At 32.4% G+C, this 20,456-nt stretch overlaps 1 protein-coding gene across 1 annotated transcript; it reads left to right on the forward strand.

The window, feature by feature from the left end:
- The first annotated feature begins 585 nt into the window (after positions 1–585).
- LOC126885375 (zinc finger protein 431-like) lies at positions 586–19,875 on the forward strand. The gene is made up of 2 exons (XM_050651934.1): positions 586–1,255; positions 17,604–19,875. Exons 1-2 carry the CDS (start codon positions 586–588, stop codon positions 19,217–19,219), a joined length of 2,286 nt encoding a protein of 761 aa, XP_050507891.1. The 3' UTR covers positions 19,220–19,875.
- Positions 19,876–20,456: the final 581 nt, after the last annotated feature.

A 20,456-nucleotide genomic window follows, 5' to 3' on the forward strand; every position in this document is an offset into this window, starting at 1 on the left:
CTACCGAACGATTACGTTTTAATTAGCTTGGATGTCGTTTCTCTTTTTACAAACATCTATCTCGAGGCTTGCTTAAGATCCATAAACAAACATTGGTCTGACATAACAAAACATTGTAAAATTAATAAAGATACCTTCTTAGCACTAGTCAGCTTTCTATTTAACAACACATATTTCTCATTTAACAACAAAATATATAAACAAAAAATAGGCACCCCCATGGGGGGTTGTGTGAGTTCTATTCTGGCCTCATATGTTATGGACGACCTTTTAGATACAGTCATTCCTGTTCTTCCATTCAGAATAACCTTCCTAAAGAAATATGTCGACGATATAATCTTAGCCCTACCAAAAGATATGATAAATGAACTTTTATACATCTTTAACGATTTCGACCCACATATCCAATTTACAGTGGAAACAGAAGACAAACACCAATCAGTCCCATTCCTAGACACCAAACTAATACGCAGCAATAACAACGTAATAATAACAGATTGGTACAGGAAACCCATTAGCTCCGGAAGATATATTAACTACTGGTCATATCATAAGCACAATACAAAAATCAATCTTATAAAACAAATGAAAAATAGAATCTTACAAATTTCAGATCAGTCGTTCCATAATAAAAACTTAAAACTCATCCGTCAGCTCTTCCTAGACAACTCATACCCAAACACACTAATCACTAAACTGCTATTTAACACAACTAATGATACATTACCCGAAACACAAACCAACCCTGCTCACATACCACAAAACATTAATCCCACAATAGACACAACCGACGCTATATTAACCCCACGTAAATACTTTAAATTACCATTCATACAAGACTTAACACCGAAACTTACACGAATTTTTAAATCAGTCGACGAGAATATAAAAATAGCCAATTACACAGTTCTAACAATCGGTTCCATTTTCACTAAGATCAAAGACAAAACACCTACAGACCAGTTGTCGAATATCGTCTATTGTATTCCTTGTGCAAGTTGCAACAAACAATACATTGGACAAACAAATAGACATCTTAAAGGCCGTATTGCATCACATAAAAGTGACAGTAGACTATACCCTGATAGATGCTCCCTTGCAAAACACGTACATGACGAACAACATATAATCAACTATAATGAAACAAAGATCCTTGCAATGGAAAATAACCTCAACAAAAGACTCTTCCTTGAGATGGCATTTATCACCCAAACTGATTACTTGATAAATAAGAAATCAGATGTCGAGCATCTGAGTGAGATTTACGCTTATTTACTAAATCTGGAAAAACAACATAAATTAACACACATCCTAAATAAATAACTAACATAACATAAAATATAATAATAAATTTCAAAACTAAGAGACAACCGGTATAGTAAACTTCAATTAAATAAGCCTCTGTGACATTAGTGACATGGAACTAATTATTTTCTCACATAAAATAGCAACATTCGATGTTTGATATTCTGGTACTTAACCTTAATGACAGTCGATTAACAAACGTTTTTGTTTTGATTTTAAAGTGTATTGTGTTCGTCCTTTTATTATTGTGATAGTAAATTATACAATATTTATAATAACTCAATGGAAATAATACCAACTAAAGCTGTAACCCACACGGTCTCATACTGCAAAGTACTTGATGTTGAAGATCATTGCCACTAACCTCAATCAAGTAAGACATAATTAACAAAGAAATTGTATTATAAAAAAAAATGTACCATGTTTAAATATTTGTAGCTCTCATCTGATGATCTAATGCCATCCCCTCTTTGTGAACACACACACACTCATCTGATGATGACAATGAAAATTGTCGAAATATAATGATTTGTTGAACAGAGTATCACTTGGCTTTCAATCAGTTGCATACCCAATAACTTCAACCCCTTCTTGCCTACCAGATCAGTTGTTACCTTAGAGGATATATATATATATATATATATATATATATATATATATATATATTATTGTGTTTTCAATTTTATCAATCAAAAGCAAAATAAAAATTAAATTAATTTTTTTTTATAACGCGGGCACATACATTTGATACACCCTGTATATTGATCTGTAAATATTTATTAGAATTTAGTTTGGATGTAAGTGGATTTCTTTTTTTAATGAGCTTTCCGATGAAACATTAAAGACTTTTGTGAATAATTAAAGTGAAAATAACGATGTATTTAGATTTAAAATGGAAAAAGATTGTTTAGGGTAGAGGTAATTATCAATTTCTAGAAAAGTGGTTTTTAGGAGAAAGTTTGGAATTTTAGTATCTTTGTTTCAACACGAGTAAATGTTGGATAGTTCTCAGAAAGTAATTAGGATAGTCGGAATAATTTTGAGGGTGACTGTTTTGTTTGTCGAATGGAAAAGTCGATGTTTCTGATTCTTGGCAATGTGGAAGGGGAAAAGTGGATTGGATGATTGAGAGAGTTTGAAAAAGAAGTCATTATGTTTTTGGCATCGCTGAGGAGCAGTTCGACGTTTTTCGTGAATAGATAGTTAGCAAGTACCAGTGCTGTTTGATAGTGGAGAATAGTGGTGAAAAGTGGAACGAGAGACAGATCAAATTGAGACGAAATACCTCTTTGATTCTGTATTATTGTGAGAAGGAGAGCAGAGAATTTTTGGAGTTTTGTTTGAATCGAGTACGTGTCAAAAGAGGCCCGGCTTGTTGGAGAATTGGTGCTGGTATGGCTTTGATGAGTAGCCTTTAACATAGTCAACGAGGGAGAGCTGTTTTGGATCACGAGAAGACATCAGAGTGAGTGAAGCAAAAGGTCAGTCAACTTATGTGAAAGATATTTTTATGTTCGGAAACTAAAATTTTGAGTAAAAGGCATATGAATTAAAATTCCAATATTTCTAAAAGTAAGTAGGAAGTATAGCTAATCTTGCGAATACATAAATTTGTTTTGTTTAGTTTGTTTTACCAAAGTCATCGGGAACAAACCGATAAATTGTTTTTTTTTAACTATAATAAATTTAAGTGGTAAAGATTTCATTCGGACATCTGTGTCCACAGGTTTTAGATTTGATAGATTTTAGAGTATTGATTTTGACAAATAAAAGACAATTCTGTATGTTTATTTTAATATTTTGCTTTATTTCTTTTCCCTATTTTTACCCGATTAGGATCAACTAAGAGATACTGAACCCACGAGAGAAGATAAGTATAACGTAAGATTATTTAGACATTTTTTTAAGATTATAAAAAGGCACCCTGAGATTTTTTTATTGTTTTTTTTTTGTATGATTTGCGACAATTAAATAAGTAATCAAATAAAGAATAATCAATATAAAATTAATAAGAAGCAGATCATAACAAAATGGCGAACCAACGTAGGACATAAAAGTATCTCTAGTTGTGAATTTGAAGGGAATAGGAAACGGAAAAACAGGTGAAGGAAAATTTATTTGCCCGTCGGAAAAAGTTGATATATTTAAAATTTTTGAAATATTTGAATTTTTTTTATCTAGGTACAGTTTTTACATATTTATTTTATTTTTGATTGATTTGAAATTTGAAATATTTAAAAATTTGTGGGATAAATTGATTTTATTTGGGGAGAGGAAAATTTTCGTCTCGACAGCATACAAGGTAATTTCGAGTTTCATATTAGGCGGGGATAAAATTTAAATACATGTCGATAACAACCAGAAGCAAAAGCAAAGAAAACAAAAAACAAGAAGAACATTTGGAACAAGAAGAACATATAGAACAAGAAGACATTTTCGAAACAACAATCATGGCATCAGAAAATCAGGAATTATCAGGAATAGATAAATTATTACAACTGATGCAACTCCAGTCACAAAAAATAGAACAGAAAATGGATGAAACACAACAAAAAATAGGTAAAAAATGGATGAATCACAACAAAAAATGAATCAAAAAATGGATGAATCACAGCAAAAAATGGATCAAAAATGGATGAAACACAACAAAAAATGAAACAAGCAATAGAAGAGAATAATATAAAAATGGGACAGCGTCTAGACAAATATGAAAATGAAGTAAAAGTTTGTTTAGAAAATGTTAGGAAAGAAATGGCGGAACAAGACAAAAAGATAGAAGAAATGGAATCAAAATTTGAAAATGCTATTCAAGTAGACAGAGAAGAAGTGGAAAAAAGAATCACAGAAATAGAAAAACAAGTCACCGAAAACAGGACGCAACAGAATTTCGGAGAAAGAAGAGAAACGATTATCCATAGTACAGAGGATGTGAAAATAAGATTTGGCGGGGATGTAAAAAAATTACACCCAGTAATTTTCATATATATATAATCATATCCCTTCTACCATACAATGGTGTAGGGTTGCAACATTAATCTACCAAATTAACATATCTAGTTTTACATAGGTACTTACAAATATACAAATTACACTTTTACATCTAATTCTACATTTCTAAAATTAATTTCATTAATTCTATAAAAGTATCAATTATCTATATACAAATTTTTTCCACTCTTTTCTGTCTTGTGCTATCGCTTTGGCATCTATCCAGTTTGATCTTTTCTTTTGCAGAATGGCTCCTATTGATTTATCCCATGTTTGTCTGGGTCTTCCTCTCTTCCTATTTTTTGATATTTTTGCTTCCCATACTCTTCGAACTGGTCTAGTTTCTTTCATTCGTTGTAGATGTTCCCACCAACATAATTGTCTTTGCTCTATATACTCCAATGTGGATGGTATTTTTAACTCTCTTCTTATGTCTACATTCCGTAGTCGGTCTAATTTAGTGACGCCTTTTACTCTTCTCAGGAACTTCATTTCCATGGCTTGGATCTTGCTTTTTTGTCGGTTTGTTAAGACCCAAGATTCGCTGCCGAAGGTTAGTACTGGTCTATAGATTGATTTGAACACTTTTATTTTTGTTTCTCTTGAAATTTCTTTTCTACTGATAAATTTTTTATTCATTGTATGGTACAGCTTTATTGTTTTGTCTATTCTATTGTTTACTTCAGCATCTTGAGTGCCTGCCTGGTCAATTATTACACCTAGATAAGAGAAAGTTTTCACTTATTCAATTTGTGTTCCTTCAATTTCTATTCTTAGCTCCTGTCTCTCTTCACCGATCTGTAGTACTTTGGTCTTGCTTTTGTTTATTACCATTTCATTTTCGATGAATACTCTGTTCTGTGTTCTGTGAAAATCTTTTTCACTTCTTGCAATTAACACCAAGTCGTCTGCAAACACTCCTTCTGATATTTCTACTCTACGAAGATATCTGTGTCCAACATTTAATTTTCTGCTTTCTATTGTGCATCTTTTAATTATTTGGTCCATAAACAATATAAACAGCGTTGGGCTAAGAGCTCCGCCTTGTCTTAGTCCTCCTGTTACTGTGAAAGTGTTTGATCTATTGTTGTTACTAATCACCGAGTTCACATTCTGACTATATATTTTCTGGATGATTCGTATCATTTTATGTCCTACACCTTTCTCTCTTAGCACTTTCCACACTCTCTGTCTGGGTACTTTGTCGAAGGCCTTTTCTAGGTCTAAGAAGGCTAAGTATATGTTCTTTTTCTCTTGAAGCGCTTTTTCGCCTATTTGTTTTAGCGTGAATATATGATCTTGTATGCTCCTTCCGCTTCTGAAACCACTTTGTGACTCGTCTAGTGTATCTTCCGCGATTATTCTTATTCGTTTATCTATGATTTTCTCTAATATTTTCATGGATACACATAGCAATGTCAATCCTCTGTAGTTATTACATTCTCTTTTGTCACCTTTCTTATGTATGGGAACTATCAATGCGGTTTTCCAGTCCTCTGGTAATGTTTCATCTTTCCATACTTTATTCATTATTTCTAGTAGTATTTCAGTTCCTTGTTGTCCCATGTTTTTTATTATTTCCACCGTTACTTTGTCAATTCCCGGAGCTTTTCCATATTTTAGCTGTTTTATGGCTTCTTGTAGTTCTTCTAATGTTATTGGTTCTTCTACATTTTCTTCAGGTGTTTCTTCTGGTTCAGTATTGGTTTCTGTATTGTTGTCATGGTTCAATAGTTCTTCAAAGTATTCTTGCCATCTATTCATTATTTGAGTTGGTTCTGCTAATAAGCTTCCATTTTTACTCTTAATATTGTGTACTTTTTGTTTGTTCTCTGTTCTTAATGTTTTTAGTGTTCTATAGAAGAGCTTTTGATTACTTTTACTGTCTTGTTCCATTTTATCACCAAATTTTGTCCATGTTTCCTTTTTAGCTGCAGTTACTAGTAGCTTTACTTTTTTTCTTTCATTTTTATAAATGTTGTAGTATTCGTTTGTCTTGTTTTGCAGATATTGTTTCCATGCTTTTTTCTTAGCTTTTACTTGTGTTTTTATTTGTTCTGTCCACCAAGCTGTCTGTTTTTTCGTGGGATTTGTTTTACTTATTCCGCATACTTCTTTAGCTGAGTCTAGTAATAGCTGTTTAAACCAATTCCACGCTTGGTTTATATTCTCTTCGTTCGTTTCTATTGTATTATTTAGTTTTTCGTTTACTTTCTTCTCATAGTCTCTTGCTGTTTCTTTATTTCTGAGTTTATAAGTATTAATTGTCTCCACCGTTACCATTGTTTGATTATCTGGTCGATTAACTTTTATGTCTATTGTTTTCTCTCTTATCTTTGCAACAACCATATAGTGATCACTACCTATTTCTGGGCCTCTATGTACTTTAGTATTCATAACTTTTTTTCTGTCGTTGCTTTCAACTAGTACATAGTCAATTATGGATTTTTCGTTACGGCTCTTTACTTCTCTTGTGTACATATGGATATCTTTGTGCTTAAAAAATATGTTAGTTATAATCAAGTTGTGGATAGTGCAAAATTCAAGCATTCTTCTCCCATTATTATTTCTAGTCTGCTCTCCATACTGTCCTATGCATCTTGTGTATAACTCATCTCTTGTTCCAACTCTACTATTGAAGTCGCCTATTATGTATATCTCTCCTTTAGCGCTTTCTGTTATCAGTGTCAACTCATGCCAAAATTCATCTTTGTTGTATGCTGTGTCGTCTTCGTTTGGGCCATAAACTACTATTACAGTTTTTATGCGATTATTCTCTGTATTATTAATTTCGATACTCAATATTCTTTCGGACCATGCTTTCCAATCACCTATTTGTTTCTCCATACTTTTATGTATTATACATCCTACTCCTGCAGCTGCTCTTTGATCTTCTCGGACTCCACTATATATCATTGTGTGTTCATTCTCTAATTTTATTTCACCTTTACCTTTTTTCTTAGTCTCAGTTATTGCTAGTATGTCTAATTCCGTTGTTTCAAATTCTTCTATTAGTTCTATTTCTTTCCCAGTTATACTTTTAATATTCCATGTTCCAATTTTCCAATATTCACCTTTATTTCTTCTTTGCTTTGATGTTTTGGTTATGTTTGTATTACTGCATGCATTTACCATTTTCTTGTCCTTGTTCATAGCCAGTTCCGTTCCTTTATTTTCGGTCCGGCAGTTAGTTAGTTTTTTGTGGCCTTATTGCTTATTAGATTTTTATTGAGCTCAAGTTTTTCTTGAGATCTATTCCAGGTCCATAGTTCATCATTTATTATGAGTTTATTATATCTAATAATGACTTTATTACCTTTGGCTCGTTCTTCTTTTCATTTTTCTCTTATATTTTTTTGTATTTTCCTCTCGTTGTAAGTTAAATCATCATCAATGAATATGTTAAGTTCTTTTACTTGCTTATATTTTTTCTTATTTTGCATTATTTTTATTTTGTCTTCGGTGGTATTCATTTCTACTTTGCAAACGTTATTTGAGAGTTTCGTAACCTTTTTAATTTCTGCCTGAACTCCTAAGTGCGATACTATATTATTGTTCTTTCATCTGGTTATGGTCATCTCCAATTATTTCTAATCCTTTAATAATGATATTGTTTTTTCTTTCTCTTTTTTCTGCAATTTCTATTTTCTCATGTAGTTTCTCTATCTCCTTTTTCATGTCAGCATTTTAAGTTTTAAGATTAATTATTTCTTCTCGATATATTTTCATGTCACACCTCATCTCTTTAAATTCTGATAGCATTTGTTTAAATTCTGATAACATTTCTTTCATCATTTCTTCCATTTTGTTGGACTAATAGTGTTCCGCCACTGTGTAGGTTCGATTGTATCTCTATCGGTTATCAATACTGTTTTGTTCTTATCATTGACTTCCCCGCTCTCCGCTTCAACCTTCCCTCTGTTCAACACCGCGGAAGGTCACAGCACGAGTTTGTCAATAAAAATAACCTTTAAATAAGAACTTTTACATACCAATTTTTGTCCACAAAATTATGTCTGTCTGCTGCTTACTTTCTTCTTAACAATATTCACTTTTTTTATTATTACTCGATAGGTCTCAGTAGATTTGAGTTTGATATCAGAGCGATAAATACACGTCAACAACGCACCATTAGCGTACCTAATGTCGATAACAACCAGAAGCAAAAGCAAAGAAAACAAAAAACAAGAAGAACATTTGGAACAAGAAGAACATATAGAACAAGAAGACATTTTCGAAACAACAATCATGGCATCAGAAAATCAGGAATTATCAGGAATAGATAAATTATTACAACTGATGCAACTCCAGTCACAAAAAATAGAACAGAAAATGGATGAAACACAACAAAAAATGGGTCAAAAATGGATGAATCACAACAAAAAATGAATCAAAAAATGGATGAATCACAGCAAAAAATGGATCAAAAAATGGATGAAACACAACAAAAAATGAAACAAGCAATAGAAGAGAATAATATAAAAATGGGACAGCGTCTAGACAAATATGAAAATGAAGTAAAAGTTTGTTTAGAAAATGTTAGGAAAGAAATGGCGGAACAAGACAAGAAGATAGAAGAAATGGAAGCAAAATTTGAAAATGCTATTCAAGTAGACAGAGAAGAAGTGGAAAAAAGAATCACAGAAATAGAAAAACAAGTCACCGAAAACAGGACGCAACAGAATTTCGGAGAAAGAAGAGAAACGATTATCCATAGTACAGAGGATGTGAAAATAAGATTTGGCGGGGATGTAAAAAAATTACACCCAGTAATTTTCATAAACAATTTAAAAAAGAAAATACGACACATCGGTAATTTCGAGACAGCCAAAGAAACGATAAGGAACCATCTTAAAGATGAGGCAAGTTTATGGTTCGATAGCAAGGAAGAAGAATTGGACAATTGGCATAAATTCGAACAAAAGTTCCTGAGTTATTTCTGGGGAAAAATACAACAGCTAGAAATAAACAAGGAATTGCAAAATGGGAGGTACCATGATAGAATGGGTATTTCAGAACAAACATACGCGCTACAATTATACAACAATGCAAAACACCTACACTACAATTATTCGTCCGAACAGATAGTAGAACTGATAGCCAGACATTTTGAAGATACCTTAGAAGATCACATAACGTTACAAAACTACAAAGATATCGACAGTTTGTGCCAATTTTTACAAATACGAAAAGCAAAAATGAGGGAAAGAGAAATAAGAAGATCGCAAGAAAATTATAAACAACGCGAAAATCAAGACTATAGAGATAGAAGACAAAACTTTAGGAGAGACTATACAAGAAGAGAATTTATTCCGAGGAGTGAAAACGAAAATAGAGAAAATGGAAGAGGAAACTATGAACAAAGAAATCGGCAATGGAACGAAGATAGATACCGAGAAAACCAGAATAGAAATAACACCCGCACAAATCAAGGAGACAGAAATGATAATAGAAGGAATGAACAGGAAAATCGTGGAAACCGATACGGGTCCAACAGACCGAGAGAAAATAGAAGACCGGTAAACAATACGCAAATAGGCGAATATGAGGATGAGAGACAAAGCGATGAAAGAAGAAGCGAAGAAGAACAGCAATCGTTTTTTCACGAAAGCGTTCACTAAAAACAAAAGAACAAACAGGAATTTTTTGTCACCCGAAGGAATTTATTAAATTAGCAGGAAATAATGATAAAGGAAGTGGATATAATTTAAAATTTGTAGATGGTTTTATCAATGAGAAACCGATTAAAATTATGATTGATACTGGGTCAGAAATTACTTTGATTAACAGGAAATTAATAGAAGAGGTTGATTTGACGAATTTGATTTACAAAATTCCCAGGGTAAATTTAGTGGGCGCAAATAAACGGACTTTGGCAACAATAAATGAAGGAATACGAATAAAGGTTCGATTGGGGAAGAAATTTTATGCACTACAATGTGTTATAATGCCAAACATGATTCATGATATGATCGTAGGAGTGGATGAATTGTCAGAAAAACATGTGATAGATTTCATAAATAACACGATGAAAATCACAGATGGAAAAGAAGAAGAACCGAACATTCTGGAAATGGACAAGGAACAGGAGAAACGAAAAAAGGATAATGCAGACAAAAAACAAACGGTGGAAATGAATTTGGTAATGAAGCAAGGACAGAGAAGAAAGAGGAGAAAGCAACAGAAGATAAATAAAAACAATGAAGCCTGGGTTTCCTCGAAAAAGGAGATGAGCCCAGAAGAAGAAAAAGAAGAAAAAAGAGTGACAAAGGAAATTGACAATTGGGATTCCTCGAAAAAAGAGATGAGCCCAGAAGAAGAAAATGAAGAAAGAAGATGGATAAAAGAAAATGAAGATTGTGATTCCTCGAAAAAAGAGATGAGCCCAGAAAAAGAAAGCGGAAAAGATACAATTGAGACTGCGGTATTTAAAGAGGAAGACAGAATACACAATAAACATGTGTAGAGAATCGGAGGAAAAAGAAAGAGAATTGATATGTGGAGAAGAAAAGGAGAAGGAACTGCGTGTAATATGGAGGGAATGTGAAAATTTAATAAATGAAGAAAACAGAGTAGCCAAAAAGTATGAAAATTCATTTGAGACTAAAGACTTAGGAAATTTTCGATCGAAAACTTATCCTATCCTATCTAAGTACAGACACTGGGAAAAAGAAAGCAATTGTTTTACAGATGGGACTCAATATTTTGACACAATAGAAAAGTGTTGTTGTCGAGAGAAAATCATATTTTTGTTGCACTTATTAATACTGATTTTATCTCAAAACAAGGCGGGGATGTTATTGTGTTTTCAATTTTATCAAAGGCAAAATAAAAATTAAATTAAATTTTTTTTATAACGCGGGCACATAAATTTGATACACCCTGTATATTGATCTGTAAATATTTATTAGAATTTAGTTTGGATGTAAGTGGATTTCTTTTTTTAATGAGCTTTCCGATGAACCATTAAAGACTTTTGTGAATAATTAAAGTGAAAATAACGATGTATTTAGATTTAAAATGGAAAAAGATTGTTTAGGGTAGAGGTAATTATCAATTTCTAGAAAAGTGGTTTTTAGGAGAAAGTTTGGAATTTTAGTATCTTTGTTTCAACACGAGTAAATGTTGGATAGTTCTCAGAAAGTAATTTTGGATAGTCGGAATAATTTTGAGGGTGACTGTTTTGTTTGTCGAATGGAAAAGTCGATGTTTCTGATTCTTGGCAATGTGGAAGGGGAAAAGTGGATTGGATGATTGAGAGAGTTTGAAAAAGAAGTCATTATGTTTTTGGCATCGCTGAGGAGCAGTTCGACGTTTTTCGTGAATAGATAGTTAGCAAGTACCAGTGCTGTTTGATAGTGGAGAATAGTGGTGAAAAGTGGAACGAGAGACAGATCAAATTGAGACGAAATACCTCTTTGATTCTGTATTATTGTGAGAAGGAGAGCAGAGAATTTTTGGAGTTTTGTTTGAATCGAGTACGTGTCAAAAGAGGCCCGGCTTGTTGGAGAATTGGTGCTGGTATGCTGATAGTTTTGAAGCTGGAGAACGGAGAGGGCTTTGATGAGTAGCCTTTAACATAGTCAACGAGGGAGAGCTGTTTTGGGTCACGAGAAGACATCAGAGTGAGTGAAGCAAAAGGTCAGTCAACTTATGTGAAAGATATTTTTATGTTCGGAAACTAAAATTTTGAGTAAAAGGCATATGAATTAAAATTCCAATATTTCTAAAAGTAAATAGGAAGAATAGCTAATCTTGCGAATACATAAATTTGTTTTGTTTAGTTTGTTTTACCAAAGTCATCGGGAATAAACCGATAAATTGTTTTTTTTTTAACTATAATAAATTTAAGTGGTAAAGATTTCATTCGGACATCTGTGTCCACAGGTTTTAGATTTGATAGATTTTAGAGTATTGATTTTGACAAATAAAAGACAATTCTGTATGTTTATTTTAATATTTTGCTTTATTTCTTTTCCCTATTTTTACCCGATTAGGATCAACTAAGAGATACTGAACCCACGAGAGAAGATAAGTATAACGTAATATTATTTAGACATTTTTTTAAGATTATAAAAAGGCACCCTGAGATTTTTTTATTGTTTTTTTTTTGTATGATTTGAGACAATTAAATAAGTAATCAAATAAAGAATAATCAATATAAAATTAATAAGAAGCAGATCATAACAATGTGGAGAAATCCCCTTACGAATAATTCACACATCCACCATTTTGGGTTGGAAAAAATTTTTGAATAGAATTAAAAATCCAAACACTAGTTCTTAGAAATGTGTTTCGCCCTCTTCAACCTCTCTGGGCTCATCGGTAAGGATGAGAGGTTGAATATCCTTAGACACATTCCACTCAAAAACAACATTCGAGACCAAGACATAGCAGAAGCGTAGATCTACACCAATTCTGAAAATGACAGTCTCAAGTTTTAATTCCCTAATTACTTGAAGTAAAACATATGTTTAAAACAAAAGATGAGAAGTTATTGGTTTAACGACCACTCGTACGATATCAATCAATGAAATAGAGAATGTGGAGAAATCCCCTTACGAATAATTCACACATCCACCATTTTGGGTTGGAAAAAATTTTTGAATAGAATTAAAAATCCAAACACTAGTTCTTAGAAATGTGTTTCGCCCTCTTCAACCTCTCTGGGCTCATCGGTAAGGATGAGAGGTTGAATATCCTTAGACACATTCCACTCAAAAACAACATTCGAGACCAAGACATAGCAGAAGCGTAGATCTACACCAATTCTGAAAATGACAGTCTCAAGTTTTAATTCCCTAATTACTTGAAGTAAAACATATGTTTAAAACAAAAGATGAGAAGTTATTGGTTTAACGACCACTCATACGATATCAATCAATGAAATAGAGAATGTGGAGAAATCCCCTTACGAATAATTCACACATCCACCATTTTGGCGAAACACATTTCTAAGAACTAGTGTTTGGATTTTTAATTCTATTCAAAAATTTTTTCCAACCCAAAATGGTGGATGTGTGAATTATTCGTAAGGGGATTTCTCCACATTCTCTATTTCATTGATTGATATCGTACGAGTGGTCGTTAAACCAATAACTTCTCATCTTATATATATATATATATATATATATATATATATATATATATATATATATATATATATATATAGTGATGAGCACGCGAATAACCGGCAAAATAGCTCAAAAGATGGAGAAGATAATACATTGCGAAACAAAAAGAGATGAAACTAGTGGAGGTGGAAATTATCGTTATAAACTTATTAATTAATATTACATTACATAGTTTCCCACCTTTAGACGTCTGTGACAGTAGTATTTTATAAAATTCTACCGTCACAGTGACAGTTGTCATACTCCTGTGATACGTCTAAAGGTGGAAGACTATGTAATGTAATGTTACTTTCGACGTTTTTAACGATAATTTCCACCTCCACTAGTTTCATCTCTTTTTGTTTCGCAATGTATTATCTTCTCCATCTTTTGAGCTATTTTGCCGGTTATTAGCGCGCTCATCACTGTATATATATATATATATATATATATATATATATATATATATATATATATATATATACATATTTATAATAACTGAAGGATGATCACAGCTGTCTAATTAATATCAATGTCAAAGGTAAAGTTCATTGGGTGTGCAGCTGGAAATGAAAGCCAAAGTGTACTCTTTTCAACGAGCTAGCAATATTTCGTTTAATTTCTTAAACATCATCAGGCCAGTTGCTACAAAGTTATTACAAACTGGTGAAATTGTGCAATTTACATAATAAGTTAAAACACTTACTTGGATGAGCTTGTTAAGCCTCGATAGAAAAAATTTCTTCGATAGAACTTGTTAAGCCTCGATAGAAAGAATAGAATAGAATAGAATAGAAATATGCTTTATTGCCATGAAAAATTTTACAATTTTATCGACAAAGCTTATAAATAGTAAAAAAAAACAAAACAGTAACAATCCAATTTACTAAAATTACATAAATCGTCAATAAGTTAAATAAAATAAATAAATAAATCGAAGTTAAAACAGAAATAATCAATTGCAAAAATTTAAATAAATTGCAAATCCATAGTCTACCTAATAATTAATAAAAAAGGTTTAAAAGTTAAAAAGTTAAGCTGCTGCATATGACACCCAAATATAGATAAAAAAATAATAAAAAATAATAAAAATACTACTTGTGCAAAGGGTACTGTAATTTCTTAGTTATTGACTAAAATAATCTTCTACTGAATAATATGGTCTTTCAGACAGGTAGGCTTTTGTCAGTTTACGGAATTTGGGAAAAGATGGTGCAGATTTTAGTTGTAGGGGGAGATGGTTGTACATTTTTTTTGCGGAATATAATATCGATTTCTTTACTAACTCCGAGGACGGGGTCGGCAAATAGACGTCAAACGTAGAATTTCTCGTGAAGTAGTGATGATTAGGTCTTGGTGGAAAGACATGTAGATGTTTACGAATTAAGCAAACAGTTTCTAAAATATACAAAGATGGAAGGGTTAAAATTCCGTGATCTTTGAAGTAACTTCTGCAGTGTGTTGTTCTTCTGAGGCCAAACAGATATCTTATAGCTCTTTTTTGTAATTTGAAAATAACATCGAATTGGGCAGCTGTACCAGAACCCCAAAAAGGAAGACCATAACGAAGATGTGACTCGAACAAAGAAAAATATGTTATTTTGGAAGATGCTAAATTGAGTTAATTCGAAACAGATCTTATAGCATAGCAGGCTGAAGAGAGTTTCTTCCGTAACAAATCGATATGGAGGGACCATTTAAGGTTGCTGTCTAAAAAAATGCCAAGAAATTTTACAGAATCAACGGTACTGATCTGGCTGTTATTAAGAGGTAAGGGTTGAAGAGCTCCTTTATAAGACAATGCTACTGTTTTATCTACGTTAAACGAGAGTAAATTTGAGTCAGACCAGGTTTTTATTGTAAGTAGATCAGAAGTTATAGTAGCATGAAGAGTTGCAATATTTGAGTTGCTCCAAGTGATACTGGTATCATCAGCAAAAAGAAAGATGTTTCCATCGATTTTTAGATTAGTGATGTCATTAATAAAGATAAGGAAAAGTAGAGGACCCAATACTGAACCTTGAGGTACCCCACATACAATGTTTTTGAGACTAGAGTCCTTATCATTTGCTCTAACCAGTTGTTTCCTATCTTCCAAGTAAGATTGGAACCAATCTAAAGAAATGCCTCGAATTCCGTAGAAATTTAGTTTTTTTATCAAAATGTTGTGATTTACACAATCAAAAGCTTTGGCATAGTCACAAAAAAACGGTGGCAGTGTAAAGATTATTGTTCAGTGCTTGATAAACCTCATGTAGTACAGAAAACATGGCATCAGTGGTGCATTTATTATTTAAAAAGCCGAACTGATTGTGTGATAAAATGTTGTTTTCAACTAGAAAGGACATAAGTCGGGCTTTTATGAGTCTCTCAATAATTTTGGAGAGTACCGGTAGTAGTGCAATAGGTCTATAATTGCAGGTATTAGATATTTCACCACCCTTATGAAGAGGAATAATGATGGCTGTCTTCAGGCACTCTGGAAATTTACCTTTCTCAAAAGAATCAGTAATTAGTGAGATGAGGACTTCTAACACATTTTCTGGAAGATTAGAAAAAATTTTGATCGATAGACCATCAGTACTACAGGAAGATTTGCTTTTGATACTATTAATTGTTTGGATTAGTTCAGATTTAACGACTGGTTTTATAAAGAATGAATACGAGACCTTTCTTGAATTAGGGAGATATGAAATGGGATCTTGTTGTGGCAAAATAGTTGATGTAATATTTTTACTCACATTAACAAAGTATTCATTTAGATTTTCAGGGTCTGGAAGGGAAAATGTTTGAGTAGTGTGGGTTTTATTTCGAAGATCGTTTATTATGGACCAAGTTTCTTTTGCAACACTTTTGGAGCTTCCCAGACGGTTCTGGTAGTAGACTTTTTTAGCTGATTTTATAAGTTTAAGATAGGTTGCCCTATACTTGGTGATATATTCAGTGATAGAGACGTTGGTAGTCAATTTCTTGATATAGAGAAGAGAACGCATATTCTTGGAAGATATTCGGATACCTTTAGTAGTCCAGGGTTTGTGATGTTTTGGCTTAATTGCAATTAATGGAAATGCTTTATTGAAGATACAGATAAGCTTATCTAAGAATTCACTGAAATTATTATTCACGTCCATGGCAGGAAAGCGCCACTCAGAGGTTAAGCATAAATTTTGGAATTTACGAAAGTTCCGGGTGGAAAAAATCCTGCCTAAACGTCGGGTTTTCGAGGAGGGTTTGCTGGAGATCTTAAACTTCGTATAAACTGCTTCATGATCAGATAGTCCAGCATTAATAATTGTAGAGTGGACATCAAGTGGTGAGAAATCTGAGACTGTATAATCAATTATGGTAGATGAAGTTTTTGTAATCCTTGTAGGAGAATCAACTTTTTCTATCGAGGCTTAACAAGCTCATCCAAGTAAGTGTTTTAACTTATTATGTAAATTGCACAATTTCACCAGTTTGTAATAACTTTGTAGCAACTGGCCTGATGATGTTTAAGAAATTAAACGAAATATTGCTAGCTCGTTGAAAAGAGTACACTTTGGCTTTCATTTCCAGCTGCACACCCAATGAACTTTACCTTTGACATATTTATAATATATACGCACAATATTTATTTCGCTGAAGCGATGACGGTCGCGAATTCAATGCTTTTACCCCATCCAAAAAGTGCGATGACGGTCGCGAATTCAATGCTTTTACCCCTATCCAAAAAGTGCACAACGTCCCTAAACAAGTGTTCACTTCAAAAATAGTCGATTACGTCATCACGCCCAGATGGATGACGTCACTATTACGATATATATATATATATATATATATATATATATATATATATATGTAAAAAAATCATAACTTAAAAATGGAATATATTTTGTATTTTACATTTTTTTCTAATTCTGTAAATAAAGCAGTTTACAGGGGGGTCAAAATATAGTGAATAACCCTGTACACCTATATCAATGTTAAGTTCATCTATCATAAAATTATTGAATTTAACCTTCTGCTTGCGATTTGATAGATAAATTATTAAGCCAGTCAAACACTCCACCCCTAATGCCATACTGCCACAATTTTGTCAGTAAAATAATGTGGCAATAGAGACGTGTTATTAAAATTTTCTTTTCATGTTGTTTCTTTACCGTTTCAGTTGTTTTTTTTTCTTTCTCTTGTGTTAAATCTTTTCTTTTATTTTAGGCCCTCTCGGAGAGGAGAAGAACACATTGGAAATTACGGAAACAATAGCTTTACATACATGTAACGAAGAAGGTGCGAGTCGACCTGATGAAGAAATAAAATGTGAAATTTGTTTTAAGCAATTTAGTCTTAATGGACATTTGAAAGAACATTTGAAAGTGCACACTGGTGAAAAACCTTACAAGTGTGAAATTTGTTTTAAGCAGTTTAGTCAAAATGAACAATTAAAAACGCATTTAAGAGTACACACTGGAGAGAAGCCTTACAAGTGTGAAATTTGTTCTAAGCAATTTACTCAAGAAGGAAATTTGAAAAGACATTTAAGGATACACACTGGAGAAAAGCCTTACAAGTGTGATATTTGTTTAAAACAGTTTTCTCATAAGAATTCTTTGGATATACATAAAACAGGTCACACTGGTAAAAAACCTTTCAAATGTGAAATTTGTTTTAAGAAATTTAGTCTTAATGGACATTTGAAAGAACATTTGAAAGTGCACACTGGTGAAAAACTTTATAAGTGTGAAATTTGTTATAAGCAATTTACTCAAGAAGGGAATTTGAAACGACATTTAAGGATACACACTGGTGAAAAACGTTATAAGTGTGAAATTTGTTATAAGCAGTTTAGTCAATATGGAAATTTGAAAAGGCATTTGAGAGTGCACACTGCTGAAAAACCTCACGAGTGTGAAATTTGTTCTAAGCAATTTACTCAAGAAGGAAGTTTGAAAGGACATTTAAGGATACACACTGGAGAAAAGCCTTACAAGTGTGATATTTGTTTAAAACAGTTTTCTCATAAGAATTCTTTGGATATACATAAAACAGGTCACACTGGTAAGAAACCTTTTAAATGTGAAATTTGTTTTAAGAAATTTAGTCTTAATGGACATTTGAAAAAACATTTGAAAGTGCACACTGGTGAAAAATGTTGTAAGTGTGAAATTTGTTCTAAGCAGTTTCCATCAGCAAGTCGCTTGAAACAGCATTTGAGAGTGCACACTGGAGAAAAACCTTACAAGTGTGAAATATGTTTTAAGCAGGTTACTAAACCAAATATGAAAAGACATTTGAGAGTACACACTGGAGAAAAGCCTCATCAATGTGAAATTTGTTCTAAGCAATTTACTCAAGCAAAGAGTTTGAAAGGACATTTAAGGATACACACTGGAGAAAAACCTTATAAGTGTGAAATTTGTTTTAATCAATTTAGCCTAGAACAAAATTTAAAAATGCATTACAAGATGCATACTGGAGAGAAACCCCACTCATGTGAAATTTGTCTTAAGAAATTTATGCGAGCAAGTGATTTGAAAATACATTTGAGAGGGCACACTGGTGAAAAACGTTACAAGTGTGAAATTTGTTCTAAGCAGTTTAGTAAAACAAGGAATTTGAAAGTTCATTTGAGAGTACACACTGGAGAGAAACCTTACAAGTGTGAAATTTGTTTTAAGCAATTTAGTCAAAATGTAAATTTGAAAGAGCATTTGAGAGTGCACACTGGTGAACAACCTCACAAGTGTGAAATTTGTTCTAAGCAATTTAGTAACAAGGCACATTTGAAAAGGCATTTTTTAGTACACACTGGAGAAAAAGCCTTACAAGTGTGAAATTTGAGAGTGTATACTGGGGAGAAACCTTACAAGTGTGAGATTTGTTTCAAGCAATATAGTCGAGCAATTGGTTTGAAATTACATTTGAGAGTGCACGCGAAAGAGAGATCGTAAGTGGGAAATTTATTTTAAACCTTCCGTCGCCACTTTCATTAAAAAACAAACTTACCATCTATAAAACAATACTCAAACCAGTGTGGCCATACGGAATCGAGCTGTGGGGCTGTAGCAAACCATCCAACACCAAAATACTACAGACATTCCAGTCAAAAACTATTCGTATGTTAGCTAAAGCCCCATGGTACGTGTCAAACCAAACCCTTCATGCAGACCTCAACATTCCCTTAATCAATGATGTGATTGCTGACCACTCCAGAAGATACATGAATCGCAGCGCTGATCATCCAAACCATCTCATAGACGAACTATTCAACCCTCCACTAATTGACAGACGCCTAAAAGACTTTGGCCAGAAGACCGACGTTTGTCTCACCGCAGCAAAATCTCAAAGGAACCGTGACGTCACATAGACACTGACAACTGAAAACAAAATACTAAAAGAACTGTGACGTCACTTCTAAAGTGACATAACATAAAGTGACAACTGACAAATACGTCATACTTATAACTTTATAAAAATATACAAAAATAATGTGAATAAAAAACTGATTTTGTTTTATAATCCAATAGAATTACGAGCTTCCAGGATCTGGTTATAATATATTATAATTGAATCGGTCATTTCGAAAACAATACATGTCACAATTATATAAATTTTTCAGGAAACAAAAATTGTTCCATTAATAGTTGAGTATTTTGAGGTAATATTTTAAATTTAAAATTAAAGTATTATGGTATGCATGTTTCTGAAAGACAAAAAAACAATAAAAATAAGAAAATGTCTTTATTTTCAGCAAGAAACAGTCAAAATACATAGAAACTTATATATTATATACCTATAATAATATTATAAAATATTAACAATGTATGTCCTTATCCATATCAATGTTAGTGAATTTAAAACATAAATTTTATATGTTTTAAATTCATTGTTATGGATACGGACAATCATTGTTTTTCGAACTAACTGAAAACATACAGACCTGCCATACAATATTTTAAACAGTAACTTGCATTATTTTCGTGCGGAATGGTTGATTTCAATTTTAAAATTATTGTGGTGTCAAAAAGTCATTTTACTCCAAATATGGACTTATATAATAATTTTATGTTG

This window comes from Diabrotica virgifera, chromosome 5 (assembly GCF_917563875.1).
Source record: "Diabrotica virgifera virgifera chromosome 5, PGI_DIABVI_V3a".
Classification (NCBI taxonomy): Eukaryota; Metazoa; Arthropoda; class Insecta; order Coleoptera; family Chrysomelidae; genus Diabrotica; species Diabrotica virgifera.